Here is a 13,905-nt window from a genome sequence, read left to right as displayed (position 1 = left end):
GATGCTGAGTCAGTGAAGAAGGCTTGAGGGGTCTTGGTTTTAAGTGTCTACACCTTCACTTACTCCCCGTTTTCAGTGTAGTATCCCTGTACTTGACCCAGCTTGTGCCATCCAAGTCCTTTGTACCTTTGTTTAATTCAGAGCATAACTATTCATTCTGTTGCTAGAGTAGGGTATCAATCTGTGGTGCAGGATATGGAAGAGATCTAGGTATCTAGTGTTTCTTTAGCAGCTTTTCTAATCTTCCTTGTTTTAAGTCATCCCCTTCACCTACATGTCCAAGTTACCGGCTATCATGAATTTTTGCACTTTTGATAATATTGCAGTGTAAATTGAGTCAAGTATTGAATTTGACTTTCTTTGATCTGCTTGGTCAGTTATAATTTGTCCATCTTCTTTCTAGCTTCCAGAAGTTTATTGCTGTCTCTAATTCTTCCTGTCTTTATGGGTTTATGTCTTTCCAAATAATTTCAATTCACTGTAGTTTTTATGTGATTTCTGAAGGAGCAAAATTTAGATGAGTGTATTCCAGTCTTTACTTGGGACTTTAATCTGGAAGCCTATGCCCAACTGAACTATCCTTTATGGCTGGTGTTTTCAAACAAAGACTGGGAGAATCGACATCTCCCAGGCCTTCACTGAAGAAAGTTACTAAAAAGCATGTTTCAAAAATAAAGGAAATTGAACCTCAAAGGAAGGAGTGGAATGAAAGAATCAGTGGACTTGGATAGATGTGGAAATCTGTTGGATGCCATCTTTAGTGGAGCTATTCCCTGCTGGAAGAATGTGGTGATGTTGTTGGCTAAGTATGGAACATAACAGAGATGCGGAGGGCTGCCCCCCACTACAAGCCATTCCCATGGCTAGAACAAAAGAATCCATCCTTGTCCTATGCTCTCATTCTGAAATGAAGTGAGGGAACCAGCTTCCCTGTAGTGCATTCCCTCCCCTCACCCTGTGGGAGAAATTCTTTGAGTCCAGTGATTCAGATACTCAGAAGTCTAATTTGGATCTGCTATGAGTGAATGAATATGTAAAGCTTCCACATAACTCAATACAAATTATATGTGTATATAAGGCTGTAAAATGGGTAACATGAAAGCAACCTTTCAGTTTGGGAGGAGTTATGGGGCTTTTAGAAGTTCAAAAACAAGAGGTACCCCTTCCTAGTTTCTCCCTGTTTTTTTTTTTTAGCAGACACTTTTATTGGGAACAAACAGAAGTTCCCCTCAAGCCAATAACCAGGACCTAAGATAATTTCCTTTAGCCTCTAGAAATATAGATCTTCCATTCCATTTTGAATGCTCCACCTCAAGTATTACCAAATAAAAACTTCTATTTTAATCCTGAATCTATTTTTAATCTCACAGTTGTTGGTGCTTATGATGGTCTCCACTCAATAGTTTTGATTTTTCTTTTATTCTGATAGAACAACAAAGCTACAGTTTACCAATTGTCCAGTTTACATTTCTAGTTTCTGCACCCCAGCCCCGCAAAACAGGACACTGTTTTGATGGCTAGCCTACATCATCAATTATGATTTAATTGGCCTGGTGGGACCCAAGCTTTGTATTACAAACAACAGCAACACAACACAACACCCCAGATGGTTGTGAGGTAGAACTGGAGTTGTGAGCTATTGGATTAGGTCACTGAGGCATCTTGCAATGACTGATGGTGGACTTTCTTCATTATCATCAACTACTTGGGCCTTGTGGACTTTGAAAGCCTGAAAGTACTGCTGTCATTTAGCATCCTTAAATCCCCAGTGCTTTCTCCCCTTGCATGTCAAGCCTCCTGATTAGTAGTAATAGTGTGACTTGCCTTCTCACACCTGCACACACCTCCTTCTCCTTCTCAGAACTGATATTCTGCATCTGTCACCTTCCCAGTTGCTGTCCATTCTGTCTCAGTGACCAGACCTTACTGGTGGTGAAGTGTCTTGATTATTATCCTTGTCCCTGTTCAATTTAGATCAAACCACACAAGTGTGGATATCCAGTCTAACACGAGTCATGCAAGAGGCTGCGAATCAGAAGCTAAGCTGGGGTTTCACAGCCCTCTGGGGAATGCTTTCGGTCACAGAATGCTTTATTCCTCCCTTTCCCTTGCCAAAAAACTCAAACAAAACTCGTAGGGGAGAATAGCTAGAAGGAAATACCTGAAACTGTTGAACTGCAATCCAGTATCCTTGATTCTTGAAGACGACTGTATAACTATATAGCTTAAATGGTGTGACTGTGTGATTGTGAATGGCTCACACTCCCTTTATTCAGCGTAAGGAAAAATGAGTAGAAAAAAAGGGGGACAAAAAGTAAATGAATAATGGAGGGGGAAAGGAGTGTTAGATGTTTTGGGAGTTCTCTTTTATTTTATTTTTATTCTTATTTTTTTGGAGTAATGAAAATGTACAAAAAATTGATTTTGGTAATGAGTGCACAACTATGTGATGATACTGTGAACAATTGTTTGTACACTTTGGATGACTGTATGGTATGTGAATATATCTCACTAAAATTGCATTTAAAAAAAACTCTTAGGGGAGAAATCATGCCACCTGGGTTTAGCCCAAGTGGTCCACGGGCCTCACAAGTCTCTAGAGCCACCATTAACTGTAATGTGTCGCATTTCATCTCCCCCTTAACCCCCTCCTGGATGCCAGGACCTGGGGGTTGTCATAGTGCTCATGAAGCAGCTTGTACTGCCACTGTGCTGCCCATTCTTACTGCAGTGAACCCTGAAATGCAAGTGGGGTGGGGGTCTGCAGCAAAGTGGGCCATATGCTGCTCTCCCACTCTCTAATTCTGTCACAGGAGTCCAGTTTGTGGCCCAGTGTTTGGTAGAATTTTAGAGGAATGTATCTTTCTGGCTTTATCATCAGCACAGCCTTTCCCCTGGACCCAGAGAGGAGTCCAGGGGGCTGGGCCAGGGACAGGTGTCCCTATTTCCTTCCAACATCCAGGGCCAGGTGCTTCCTTCCAGAGGCCAAGCTGCCTCCCTGCCACCTCCTTTGCCAATCATGAAGTGGTTTCCTGAGACTCCCACTGCCCCATTTTCCAGATGGGCTGCTCTGACCCCAGAAAGCCTGTTCTGACTCCCTGTTCAGACTGCTACTCCACTTCAGATTGGCTCTGGGCTCCCAAAGCACATCTGAGTAGTCCATTCATTTCCATAAATATCCCCCTGGTGACCTACTGTTTAGATTTAGTTCTTTTTCTTCTAACCAGAGGGCTACAGTATGGTGGTGGGGGTGGGGGTGGGGGGCTGGGTTGTCAATGCCAACAAGGATATGCTATTCCTTTGCCTTTCCTTCAACAGGCATTTATTGAGTGCCTACAATTAGCTATGCACAGGGATTATGACAGAAGCAGATATGAAGATAAAGCAGACTTGATATTTGCTTTTGGAAACCCAACTTCTCTTGCGGATAACAGAAATATAGACAAAGTCATTACAACACAGCATAATGTGTGCTGCTGTACAGGAAGACAGTGAAGCATAGACATGAGAGAGGGGGCATTTGAACTGAGTCTTGACAATTAAATAGGAGTTTACCAACCAGAGAAGAGGAGGAAGGCATTCTGATTCTGAACAGAAAGAAGAGCACATGTAAATGCATGAGGAGTAGAAAACAACAGAGTTGGGAAAGGGCAAGTGGCCTAGGGTAGGAGATGTGTGACAGTGGGTAGTTGGCATGGCAGAGTGATGGGATGGAGATTTACACTACACTCTTGGAGTAGACACTTCAGTGGGGCAGAGAAAAACTCACCTTCCTGGCCTCAGCATTTTCTTTGGGTAGAAGAAGGAGGCAGGGGATCTAAGAATGGGACATTGAAAGTGTCTACTCAAACCTCCCCTGATTGGAAGTATGGCATGGAGGGCAAAGGGCTTTGGTATTGGCTAGAGTTGGGTTCACATCCTGATTCTGTACCCTTGGGCAAGGCAGTTAAACTCTCTGAGCATCAGTTCCTTCCTCTGTAAACTGACCATGAAATCTCCTGGCACATCACAAATACTCAACAAAAGTGGGTAGTAGTATTATCACTGTGCCAAGTCAGCCCAGGAGAACTTGGATTTAAAAAAATAAGTCAAAAGATGGTATTCAAGCCATAGTGAAGATCGTCTGGCTCCAAGCTAGGACTCAGAGAAAGCTGATTAAGATGAATGATTGTGAGAAAGCATCTCTTTAAGGAAGTGTGTTCTCCTTTTAAATGCTCACTTTAAGAGAAATATCTACTTTATTGGCTTAAGTGTGGCAATTTTAACAGCGGGTAATATATTTTGCAATAAAAGGAGATTTGTAAAAACTGTTTAACCTTGGGCCTGCGTCCCTCATTGTGATGATTCAGAGCCAGTGTGGGCAGATGATGCCCTCTGGGGGTAAGATGCAGATGGTGCTGAGCAATAACCAGGGGACAACACCAGCCTCGGGGCAGAGCCTGCAGACGCCTCCTGCTAGAATGCAGAGGCCACTGGCAGGACAAGCCATGGAGCCTGGTATTATTTCAGCTGCTCATTTTCAACCTGATAGTGCGTTATAACCTGATAGTGTGGGGTGTATGGTGGGGGAAAGAGAGAGAATGTGAGACAAGGCAAAGCAAAACACTGAATGTTGATGAGCGGTAGAGACCAGTCACCAGGCAGAGTGAATCACAGAGAGCCAGAGAGAGAGACAAAGTGACAGAGAGAGAAAGAGAAATAGAGACAAAGAAAGATGGAGTGAGGCAGAGACAATGCCTTGGGATAGATCAGAGGAGACATAGGAAACGAGAGAAAAAGACAGATACATCAATATTATTTTAAAATATATAATGTCTGATAGAATGCAACTAAAGTAAAATTACTCTAAAGATTATTATAAATATTATTATTGATGGCCTTACATTTGTATAGGACCTTGAGTATACAAAGTCCTTTCCTCATGCCCAATTACTGGGCAAGTAGAAGGCAGATTAATGGCTTCTCATCCTATCTTTGTCACATACAGACATGTGTCCTTGGTTTAAAATCAGACTCTTTCTGCCTCTTTCTTTCTATAAAGTGGGACTAGTCACATGTGCTTGTCCCACCTTCTCTGGAGGTGGCAGGGTTGGGGGACAGCGATGGTGTTGGGGCATCCCATTCTCTGTCTCTGTGGTGCTATCTTAGTGGCTGCAAACTGGCACTAAGCTTTTATTTGGGCACACTTGCTCCAGTTCACTAGAGACCCCACCACTCTCATCTCCCTGGTGGCAGCTTGTTTCATTCATTTATGTTACCTCTCTGGCGCCTGGCATTTTTTTGTTTGCAGCCCTTGTTCTGTCTCACCAATGTCTTTTATTGAAATTTTCTTTCTCCTCATCTGTCTCTGAGATCAGGGTGGTCACAGTGAATGTGGGGCATGGTCAGCACCTGCTATACTTTGAATGCTGAACTGACAGGATTTGCTAATTTCATGAGAAGAAAGCAGGAGTCAAGGATGAGTCTAAGGTTTTTGGCCTGAGCAACTGAAAGAAAAGCGTTCCTTTAATTTAGATGGAGAAGATTCAGGGGAGGGGCAGGTTTGGGAAGGGATATGCAGTGGTCCCGTTGGAACCCGTTAGGTGTGAGATAGCTCTTAGGCATTCAAACGAAATGTCCATGTGGTGTGAGATATTGGGAGTAATCACTGGGAGTGATCAGTCTGGGCTAGAAACATGCATTTGGGAGTCATTAATCTACAGGTGATATTTAAAACTATGAGGCTGGATGAAGTCACTGAGGAAATGAGTAGAAAAAGGAACAGGAAACCCAAGGACAGAATGTGGAGGTGCTCCAGTGTTAAGGGAGATAATAAGAAACTAACAAGGGAGACTGAGAAGTAGCTGTCAGTGAAGGACGAGGAAAACCAGAAGTCTGGAAGCCAAGTGAAGGCATGTGAACAGGGCTTTAATGGTTAAATAGAAGTTTGTAGGACAGTGGTCCTCAAAGTGTGGTTCCCAGACTGGCAGAATCAGTGGCATTACCTGGAAACTTGTTAGCAATGCTCAGACTCTGGACCCCGCCTCCCCACCAATGAATCAGAGACTGACGGTAGGGGTCAGGAATATGCATTTTAGTAAGTCCTCCAGGTGATTCTGAGGCACCCTAATGTTTTAGAACCACAGCCCTAGGCAGAAAATCCCTGTACAAAATTGTAACTGAGGATTAAGAAAAAGTAAGTCTCTTTACAAAAGAATATTGTTGAAAACTCTCTTAGCACTCAAAGAAAACTTGTAGCAAAAAGTACCTCAAAAGTAACCGTTCCCCAACAACACCACCCTCTCCCCCACCTCCCAGTTTAGAACCCTTCTAATTTAGCAGGCTCTTTGTTGAGAAGGAATGCCCCCATTTCACTGGACAGAGGGAATGCTGAGCACCGGGCATGCCAGACATTCCACTGACTAAAAAAGGGGGGGGGGGGGTGTTATTATAGTATTGGCATTAGTGGGCCATAAATGCACAAACTCCTGGGATATAAAGCTTACTCCACCTAACAGTTTCCAAAATTTCCTCTGGGCTTTCAGGAGAATTCCATGCTCTTCCATTCTGGGGTGAAAAGTTTAAAATTAGGGCCAGCCCTACGGGACCGAGATGCCAGATGCGGGGAGGCTGTACCCAGAAATAAGCTGGTTCCCACCACAGATGGGCGGGCCCAGGCGCCTCCAGTCCCAACTCTGCCACAGGGCTCCTGGAAGGCCTGCCCCTTTCAAGTGTCTCCAGGTGGTCTGACCCCGAGTTTTAAAATCCTGAGCAAAGGCTTTGCATCGCGACCTCTCCTCTCCTAGCCAGCCGTGGGCTGGCCTTTCAAAAGGGTGCAGTTGTCCCTTCTTTTTCCAGCCCCATCCTCTCCCAGGACCAGCTGTGCAGCGGGCCGGCTTCACTTGGGAAGCGATCTGACACGCTGCTGCAGCGGTTGCCCCCGTCGCGGCGCTCTCCATTCAGGCACGGTCGACTATCTGCTCAGCTCCGAGAGCGGCTTTGCAGAGTTGGGCAGCTCCAAGTGCACGCTTTGCCTCTCAACTTCTCGCTTCGCGGGTCCCCGGCGCCCTCGCCTCCCACGCTCCCTTTAACCAGGAGCAGCAGGTCCAGAGAGCTGGCAGCTTGCACCCCTTTCCAGTCCGTCCTAAAGTGCGATCATGCTGTTAAGGCGTTTCCTCTTGGCGATGCAAGGTAAGACCTGGGTCTGGAGACCCGCGGGGTGGGGTGGGGGGTGGGGTGGGGGCGCTCTCGCGACTCGTTCTGGCTGTTGCTGCTTTGGGTGGCCGGGCTAGGCGTCCCGGGCTGGGCGACCCGAGTGCGCCTCTCGCTCCTTGTCCGCAGCTGCTAACGCCCCTCCCCAAGCCTAGCCTGGAGTGGGGGTGGAGTGTTGCAGTGGACGCTCCTGGGGAGAAGGGGGATATGCATCCCTGTCCCACCCCCATCCGCACGCCTCCCCGCACCTCCCTTCACCAGGAGCCCCGAGTTGGTGCAAACGCTCCTGGGCGGGGACCCGAACTGAAACTCGCTTTGTGCCTGCAGCCTTGCAGCTTGCCCGTGCCCTGGACCTGCCCGCTGGGTCCTGTGCCTTCGAAGAGAGTACCTGCGGCTTTGACTCGGTGTTTGCGTTTCTGCCGTGGATTCTGAATGAGGAAGGTAAGACTCTACGTGGAGTGGGGCAGAGGAGAACTTCCTGCTTGCTGGTTGGCTTTTCCACATAGGCAATGCTATCTCGTAGTTAAATCCCCTTGGAAGGAAAAGTGTGAGTCACTGATCCTCCAACGTCAGCTGTGCTGCAAGGAACCGCCAAGGAAGGGCCGGGAGAGGCCAGCCTTTGTTCACCTGGCCTGCAGTTAGAAGTGCTGAGATTGTTCACCTGGCCCCAGCACTCTCCAATGCAAGGGGAAAAGTGGCAACAGCTAATGACAATTGTCAGCCCACGTGTTCCTGCTGTCGGGAGGCCATCAGCCTCTCTGGTCCTCAGCAGACACATTCCTGAGCAGAAGTTGGGTGGGACTAGTTCTCTTCCAGCTCTGCCGAAATTGTTTCATGTTTCTGTGATGGGGCCTCAGTACTAAGACCTCACATTCATGTCATGCCTGACAGTGTTTTTGCTGCATGATTTCATCCTCAGCTTCTGTTGTATTATTTATAATCCAGCACTTGGCAAAAGAGGGAACCAAGACCACGACCTTGTGCCTGAGGACGCTCAGCAGTTGGGTGGTGGTCATCGTCTCACTAGGCCACACAGTGTGGGTTCTGGTGACAAGATTTAAATGTAGGATTGTCTGAAGTGTCTTCTTACCTTTCGTTTATATAGTAAAAAAACAAAAAACAAAAAAAAAACAAAAACAAAAAAAAACAGTCCTCCAGTGCCCAACAGCAAGCAAGGGTTGTCTCTTCTTTCCTTTCTCTCTCACAGTGTCACACCATTTAGAAGCCTGGTGCTCCAGACTATTTGAAGCGGAAAATAGCCTCCTTTAAAAAAATACTGCATTATAAACAAGAGCTGCTAACTCCTCTTCCCCACTCAGTTGCTCTCAGGCCCCCAGATCAGCCAAACTGGGTCCCTGGAGAAGGGAAGGGTTCCAGAAGCCCTGGTTAGGAGGTATTCACTGTCAGAGAAAACAGGAAGATGCTTATAGGAGAAGGAGATTATGGTTTGATGGTATAATGAAGACACCGCTCCTTTCCTTGTTGCTTTCTTTCTAACTTCTACTTCTTACTCTGCTCCAAGCTTCTGTTCCGGGTTTTGCATACATAAGTTTATCTGACCCTCAAAGGTTACAGAGGAAGAATCTTAGTCTTGGAACACTCAAATAGCTGGTGCCTCTCATGGAGTCTCACTGAATGGCCAACCCTGGACAGTCTAGTTAGGGGAAGAAGCAGGAGGAAACTAGCTCATATTCATCTTTATTACTCTCCAACAATTGCCAAGACTTGCTAACTAAAGGTTGCTTAGGGGTGGCCGGGAAAAAGCAATTCTGATTTATTATCAGAGGAATTCTCACCTTATTGATGGCCCCAGGAAAGTCTCTTTAATCTCACCTCCCCACCCCTGTCAGGGTTGTGTGTGAAGCCTTTCGAGAGATGGCCATACATATGCTGCTTGACTGGCTTTTAAGAGCGTCCTTCTCTAGCACAGACTTTAGCTTTGTGGGAATCACCTGGTGGGTGCATTAAAACACATTAGCTGGGCTTCACTCTGGGGGGTTCTGATTCAGTGAGTCTGGGGTGGAACGTGAGAATTTGCTTTCCAAACAAGTTCCCAAGTGATGCTGGTGCTTGTGGTCCAGGGACCAAACTTTGAGAACCACTGAGCTAGTGTCTCGCCATGTCCTCTACAATGCATGTTCAAACACACACCTGTGCTGCTGACCCTAAGCATGTCCATGATGAGGGTGAAGGAGCCAAATGTGTCCTGGGCACCTTGCCTGCTTTACCCTAGTCCTGGTCCCGAGAAAAGGAAATTAAAATCATTCCTTAAATCAGGAGCCCTGGTCCCTTTGTTGGGAGGGTGGCCCCCTTGCAGCCTGCCTCTGGGTCAATGGGCATGCCACAGCCCGCTGAGCACAACTGCCTCCCACTCCTACAGGAAGTGCTCTCAGCTCAGTTGGCACCTCTGTACCAGAATGTCCGTTAAACTGTCTCCCTGCAGGAAAACAGGAAGATGCTTATAGGAAAAGGCGATGATGGTTTGATAGTATAATGAAGGCACTGTTCCCTTGCCTTTGCTTTTTTTCTAACTTCTAGCAGCCTCTGCTTTCTGGCTCAGGCCTGGGACTACTAGCTTGGCTGGGGGAAGTTAATTCATTCTCCTCTGAACATTCTAGGGTGGAGCAGGGCTGTTAAGCTTCAGTTGTTACAGATATAATTTTCAGAGGCTGGAACATGGACATATGTAGCTGTCTACTCCGGAGGGGCAGTTGAGGTAGGTGTGTGCCAGCTGCTGCGGTTGACTGCTGAGAAGTTGTTACTAAAAATTTCCATTATAAACCCATTTCTAAATTGGGAAATTAAAGATAATAAAGTTGTCCCGGGCTGAAATTTGGCAAGCTCTTTACAAGCCTCTCTGCAAATTTACTTCATCTTGCCGCAGAAACCTCTGAAACTGGTTCCATCTACCTCTGTGCTTAGTCCATCATTGAAAGCTCCTGGTTTTGGATACTTTGGGTCATAGGTATTTAAAACAAGAATAGCATTTCTGTATGTTCTTAGTAGCTTAATTGTCAGTGGAGAGAACAATGCTAAAGCCCAAAGAAGGGCTTTGAGTAAGGAAATGGATCTGCAAATTAGAATTTCATGACAGAAGAATTAAATCTGAGATTAGTTGCTAAAGACCTCTTCTTTCAAATTATCTCCAAGCTGCCCAAAATTGTATTCGAGGTCCACCCTTTGATTTTATTTAGAGTGTTCAGTCTCCAAGCATCTCTGATCACAATGCCAATGTTCCAAGTTTGTGGACGTTAAGTGCCTTGAAATATATGCTTTATCTCCACTGAGCACAGAATAGGTAAATTTGAGCAGGCAGTGGGTTGGGTTGGGTTGTATGCCACAAAGGAGGAGACCCCCAGGGAAAGGCTGTTGCTTCCAGAGCAGGTGATGGGGTACTGTTTTGCCTGACATTGTCCTGTTTATCTGATTTCCCTCTATGCTTTTTGTAGAACATTTTTATTTTTCCTGATTTGTCAAGGGAAGTGAGGTTATGACAGTCTCAAATTTGAACTCACTTCTAAGTTTTAGGTTGGAATTAAATTCAGGAAAGGAAAGGTCTGTTTTATCATACACACACACACACACACACACACACACACACACACAACCTACAACTTCTTTATTCATTCAGAATTTAAAGTCTGTTAGGACCCCTTTGAACAATAGTCCTCTGCTGAAAGTGAGGCAGTTGGTTCCATTTTCCTCCTGACCAGCTAGCTGTGGGGGCAGAAGCCCTTTGGCTGAGGATTCTTGGAGACCATAAAGTGGACCTTGTATTGGAACAGTCACGATTGAAACTAGTCATCCAGTAGATTTTGACTTCACTATAATTTTGGGGCATTGTGCCTTAGCCCCCTTAACTAATTCTGTGAGCAAGTGATTTGAAGGACTAGGGAAAGGCGGGGTAACATGAAATCCAGGCACTGCTCTTTAATTAGAATTTTGGAATACATGGGAGAGGTAGGGGCTGTGGAAATGTGTCAGGTTAAGAGAAAGTGAAAAGGACATTCAAAGCCTTGTCGTAGGGAAGGTGTTTCTTACACAACAATGGGGGTCAAGGGTTGAGAAATTGCCTAATACAGGAAGAGTTTGAATGGCTTTTGTACCTCAGAGCAAGTGATAGCATCTGAAGCTCTAAAAGCAGCTCAGGAAGGCAGGCTACAACGTTGGCATAACCAAGGGGTGGGGGTGGGTATAAAATATGTCAAAATTGCATTGTAAGTACATGCCTGTGTCTCTTTCTGACACCCCCTTTCTTCACCCAAACTTGTTCCTTCTCTTTTAAGGACACTCTTGGTGTCTGAGTTTCAGTTCTGCACTCAGTCATGTGCCAGTTATTATTAACAGTGATAAATCCCTCCTGATATTTCTTGAGGCCCAGCTGGAGCCAGAGTCTGACCAGAATCCTAGGGGGCCTTCCTGGGGTGGGGAAGGCCAGTCTTCCCCTTTCCGTGGATTTCAGCTCTTTTCCCAACTCGGGCAGTGCTGCCTCAGCATCAGACCCTGACATCATGAAGTTCACAAGGCAATTCCCTACCTGACAGGGCTGCTTGAACCTGCATTACTTCTGCTTATTGATCTCTTGGAAACCAACCCAAGTCTAGGGTGTCCCTTGGATGCCTCTCAGAGTGATGGTTGACCCCAGGAATTTGGCCAAGTTACTCCTGCAGTATCACATTGCATTCCCTGGGGCTCCCCTGGCTAGGACTGCTGTTCCAGTGAGCACAGCTGTTGTGTGCTGGGCCTGAGGGTTCTGCCCTCTGCCTGGGAGCCTGGATCCTATAGCTGGGCCTTACAGGTCAACTAGTGCAAACCAAGGCCCGGGCAGGCCACCAGTCATAGGCACGGAGCAAGTTAGTGGCAACACTGAGGCAGGGCCTCAACTTCTCAGCTACCCTTCCAGTTCTTTCCTCCAGCTCTATCCCTGTCTCCACTGAGTTCTGGACCCTGGAGCCTCTGTGTATCAATTAAACTCTAAACATTAGAGACCTAAGTATATTTCTGACATGTGGAAGGTCACAGGTTCCAAAGTGCTTTTAACCTATTAAATCCACAAAACACTACATTTGATGCCATACCGAGAAGCATTTGTTCACTCTCTCAGATGTGCAGGGGCTCACCTGCTTGCAGTCTTCAGCATATAGAAAGGGGCTTGGTGCATAGCAGGTGCCCAATAAATGTTTGTTGAATGAATGAACCCAGTAATGGGTTTTGAAAATGTCCTCTTGAGTTTGCCTGTGTGCGCCTAGTTCATTCTGCCCCTTCAAAGGTAGTTCCTTATTGTGAGAAACAGCTTGAACCTAGTGGTTAAGAAGGACTCTGGAGCTGGATAGGTTGGATTAAAATCCAGGCTCTGCCTTTTAAATCTTTGTGGGCTTAGGCAAGTTATTCAACCTCTCTGTGTCTCAGTTTCTTCTTCTGTAAAATGGAGATAAAGTCATCTCTCCTAAGATACAAGATTAAGTACATTAATACATTTAACACATAGTGACCGCTTTATACATGTAAACTGTTACTATTCTTTTGTTACTCTAATTCAGACTTGTATTTTATCAAACTTTATTTCTTTTAATTCTGACAGCTTTCTAACACATCTGGGCAACTAGTGTAATTTTCTTTTGATTACACCCTTCCAATTTGCTCTTCGTTCCAACCAGATGAAGAACCTTCTTTTTCTTGTCATTTGGCTCTATTTTCAGCATCTGTGAGCCTCTCAGATTATCTGACTTCCATGTGGCTGAATGAGGTATGAATGAAAAGTAGTAAGGCCAACTTTCTCAGTTGGATTATAGTCCCCCAGTGGCATAGTCTTTCCTCTATAAATTCTTGTTTCTTCTCAGGAGTGCTTTTCTCTCCACCCTACCACTCTCCCTCCTGGCCTGGAGTCCCCTACTTCTCATCTCATAGAGCTGGTGCCTCAGCATCAAACAAGCTCCACCATGGATGGTGCTGGTTCCTACTGCAGTACCCCTTGCTGGGCAGGTCCCTGACCATTGGCCTCCCTGTCGGTCTGTCTGGGATCTTGAGTCCTCTTGTCTGACCTCCTTCCACTTGGGACCTAACCTGCCTGAACTAGTAATAGCTGCCTGCTCCCCCCTGCCTTAGCTGACATTTCTGGATGTAGGCTCTGTCTGATCAACCTCCTTATAGCAAGGCCTACACCCAGTCTGGGTTCTTCCCTATTCACATTAGAGTTGCTGAGTGGGACGTTGCTACCCAATTTCTGGCTTGATCCCCAACAAAGAACTTGGGGACTTTTAGGATATTTCCCTTCTCATAATTACAGAAGTCAGCCATGGCCACAATAGGTTGCAGGAAAGAAGTAGTCTTCCCATAGGACTTTATGCTTTTGTTACCATCTTCAAATCTCTTAGCCTACAGTTACCATATTTTGTGACTTGCATCCTGGGATGTGGTATTCATAAATAGTCCTGGTTCTTACAAGAGCAGAAGCTTTTTTGGTAGGTCATTCCAGCAGCAGTCCCACTTCTATCTCTTCTTAAAGAATATCTGGTTTTTAAGAATTTGAATAAAATTCATTTATATTAATAGAGGTGATGAGCATCTCAATAAGCAGGGCCAGCAGGTAGCTAAACTTGTCTTTGGCATCCTGACTGATTGACCCTGATTTTCACATCTGCCAACTCTACTTCCATTTTTCTTATGCCTTTCTTAATCAATTTAATAATACAAATATATTCATGCATTTAGGTC

The 13,905-nt window shown here is 45.6% G+C and overlaps 2 protein-coding genes across 4 annotated transcripts in view; both read left to right on the top strand.

The window, feature by feature from the left end:
- The window catches only part of C10H9orf135 (chromosome 10 C9orf135 homolog), a 246,029-nt gene extending 238,932 nt beyond the window's left edge, over positions 1 to 7,097 (top strand). The window contains exon 8 of one of the 2 annotated variants that reach the window (XM_037797855.1): positions 6,838 to 7,097. In XM_037797855.1, coding sequence (XP_037653783.1) covers positions 6,838 to 7,070 — 233 coding nt within the window. In that variant the 3' untranslated portion in view covers positions 7,071 to 7,097. The remainder of the gene's footprint in view (positions 1 to 6,837) is intronic. The other variant, XM_037797858.1, reaches the window with a different exon arrangement.
- Positions 7,033 to 13,905, top strand: part of MAMDC2 (MAM domain containing 2) — a 182,672-nt gene continuing 175,799 nt past the window's right edge. For both annotated transcript variants that reach the window (XM_037797852.1, XM_037797854.1), the window contains exons 1-2: positions 7,033 to 7,170; positions 7,519 to 7,632. In XM_037797852.1, the coding sequence (XP_037653780.1) occupies positions 7,137 to 7,170; positions 7,519 to 7,632 (148 nt within the window). In that variant the 5' untranslated portion in view covers positions 7,033 to 7,136. The remainder of the gene's footprint in view (positions 7,171 to 7,518; positions 7,633 to 13,905) is intronic.

The sequence above is a fragment of the Choloepus didactylus genome, chromosome 10 (assembly GCF_015220235.1).
Source record: "Choloepus didactylus isolate mChoDid1 chromosome 10, mChoDid1.pri, whole genome shotgun sequence".
In the NCBI taxonomy this organism is placed as follows: Eukaryota; Metazoa; Chordata; class Mammalia; order Pilosa; family Megalonychidae; genus Choloepus; species Choloepus didactylus.
The sequence above is the reverse complement of the archived record's forward strand: the minus strand, read 5'-3'. Positions and strand labels throughout refer to the sequence as shown.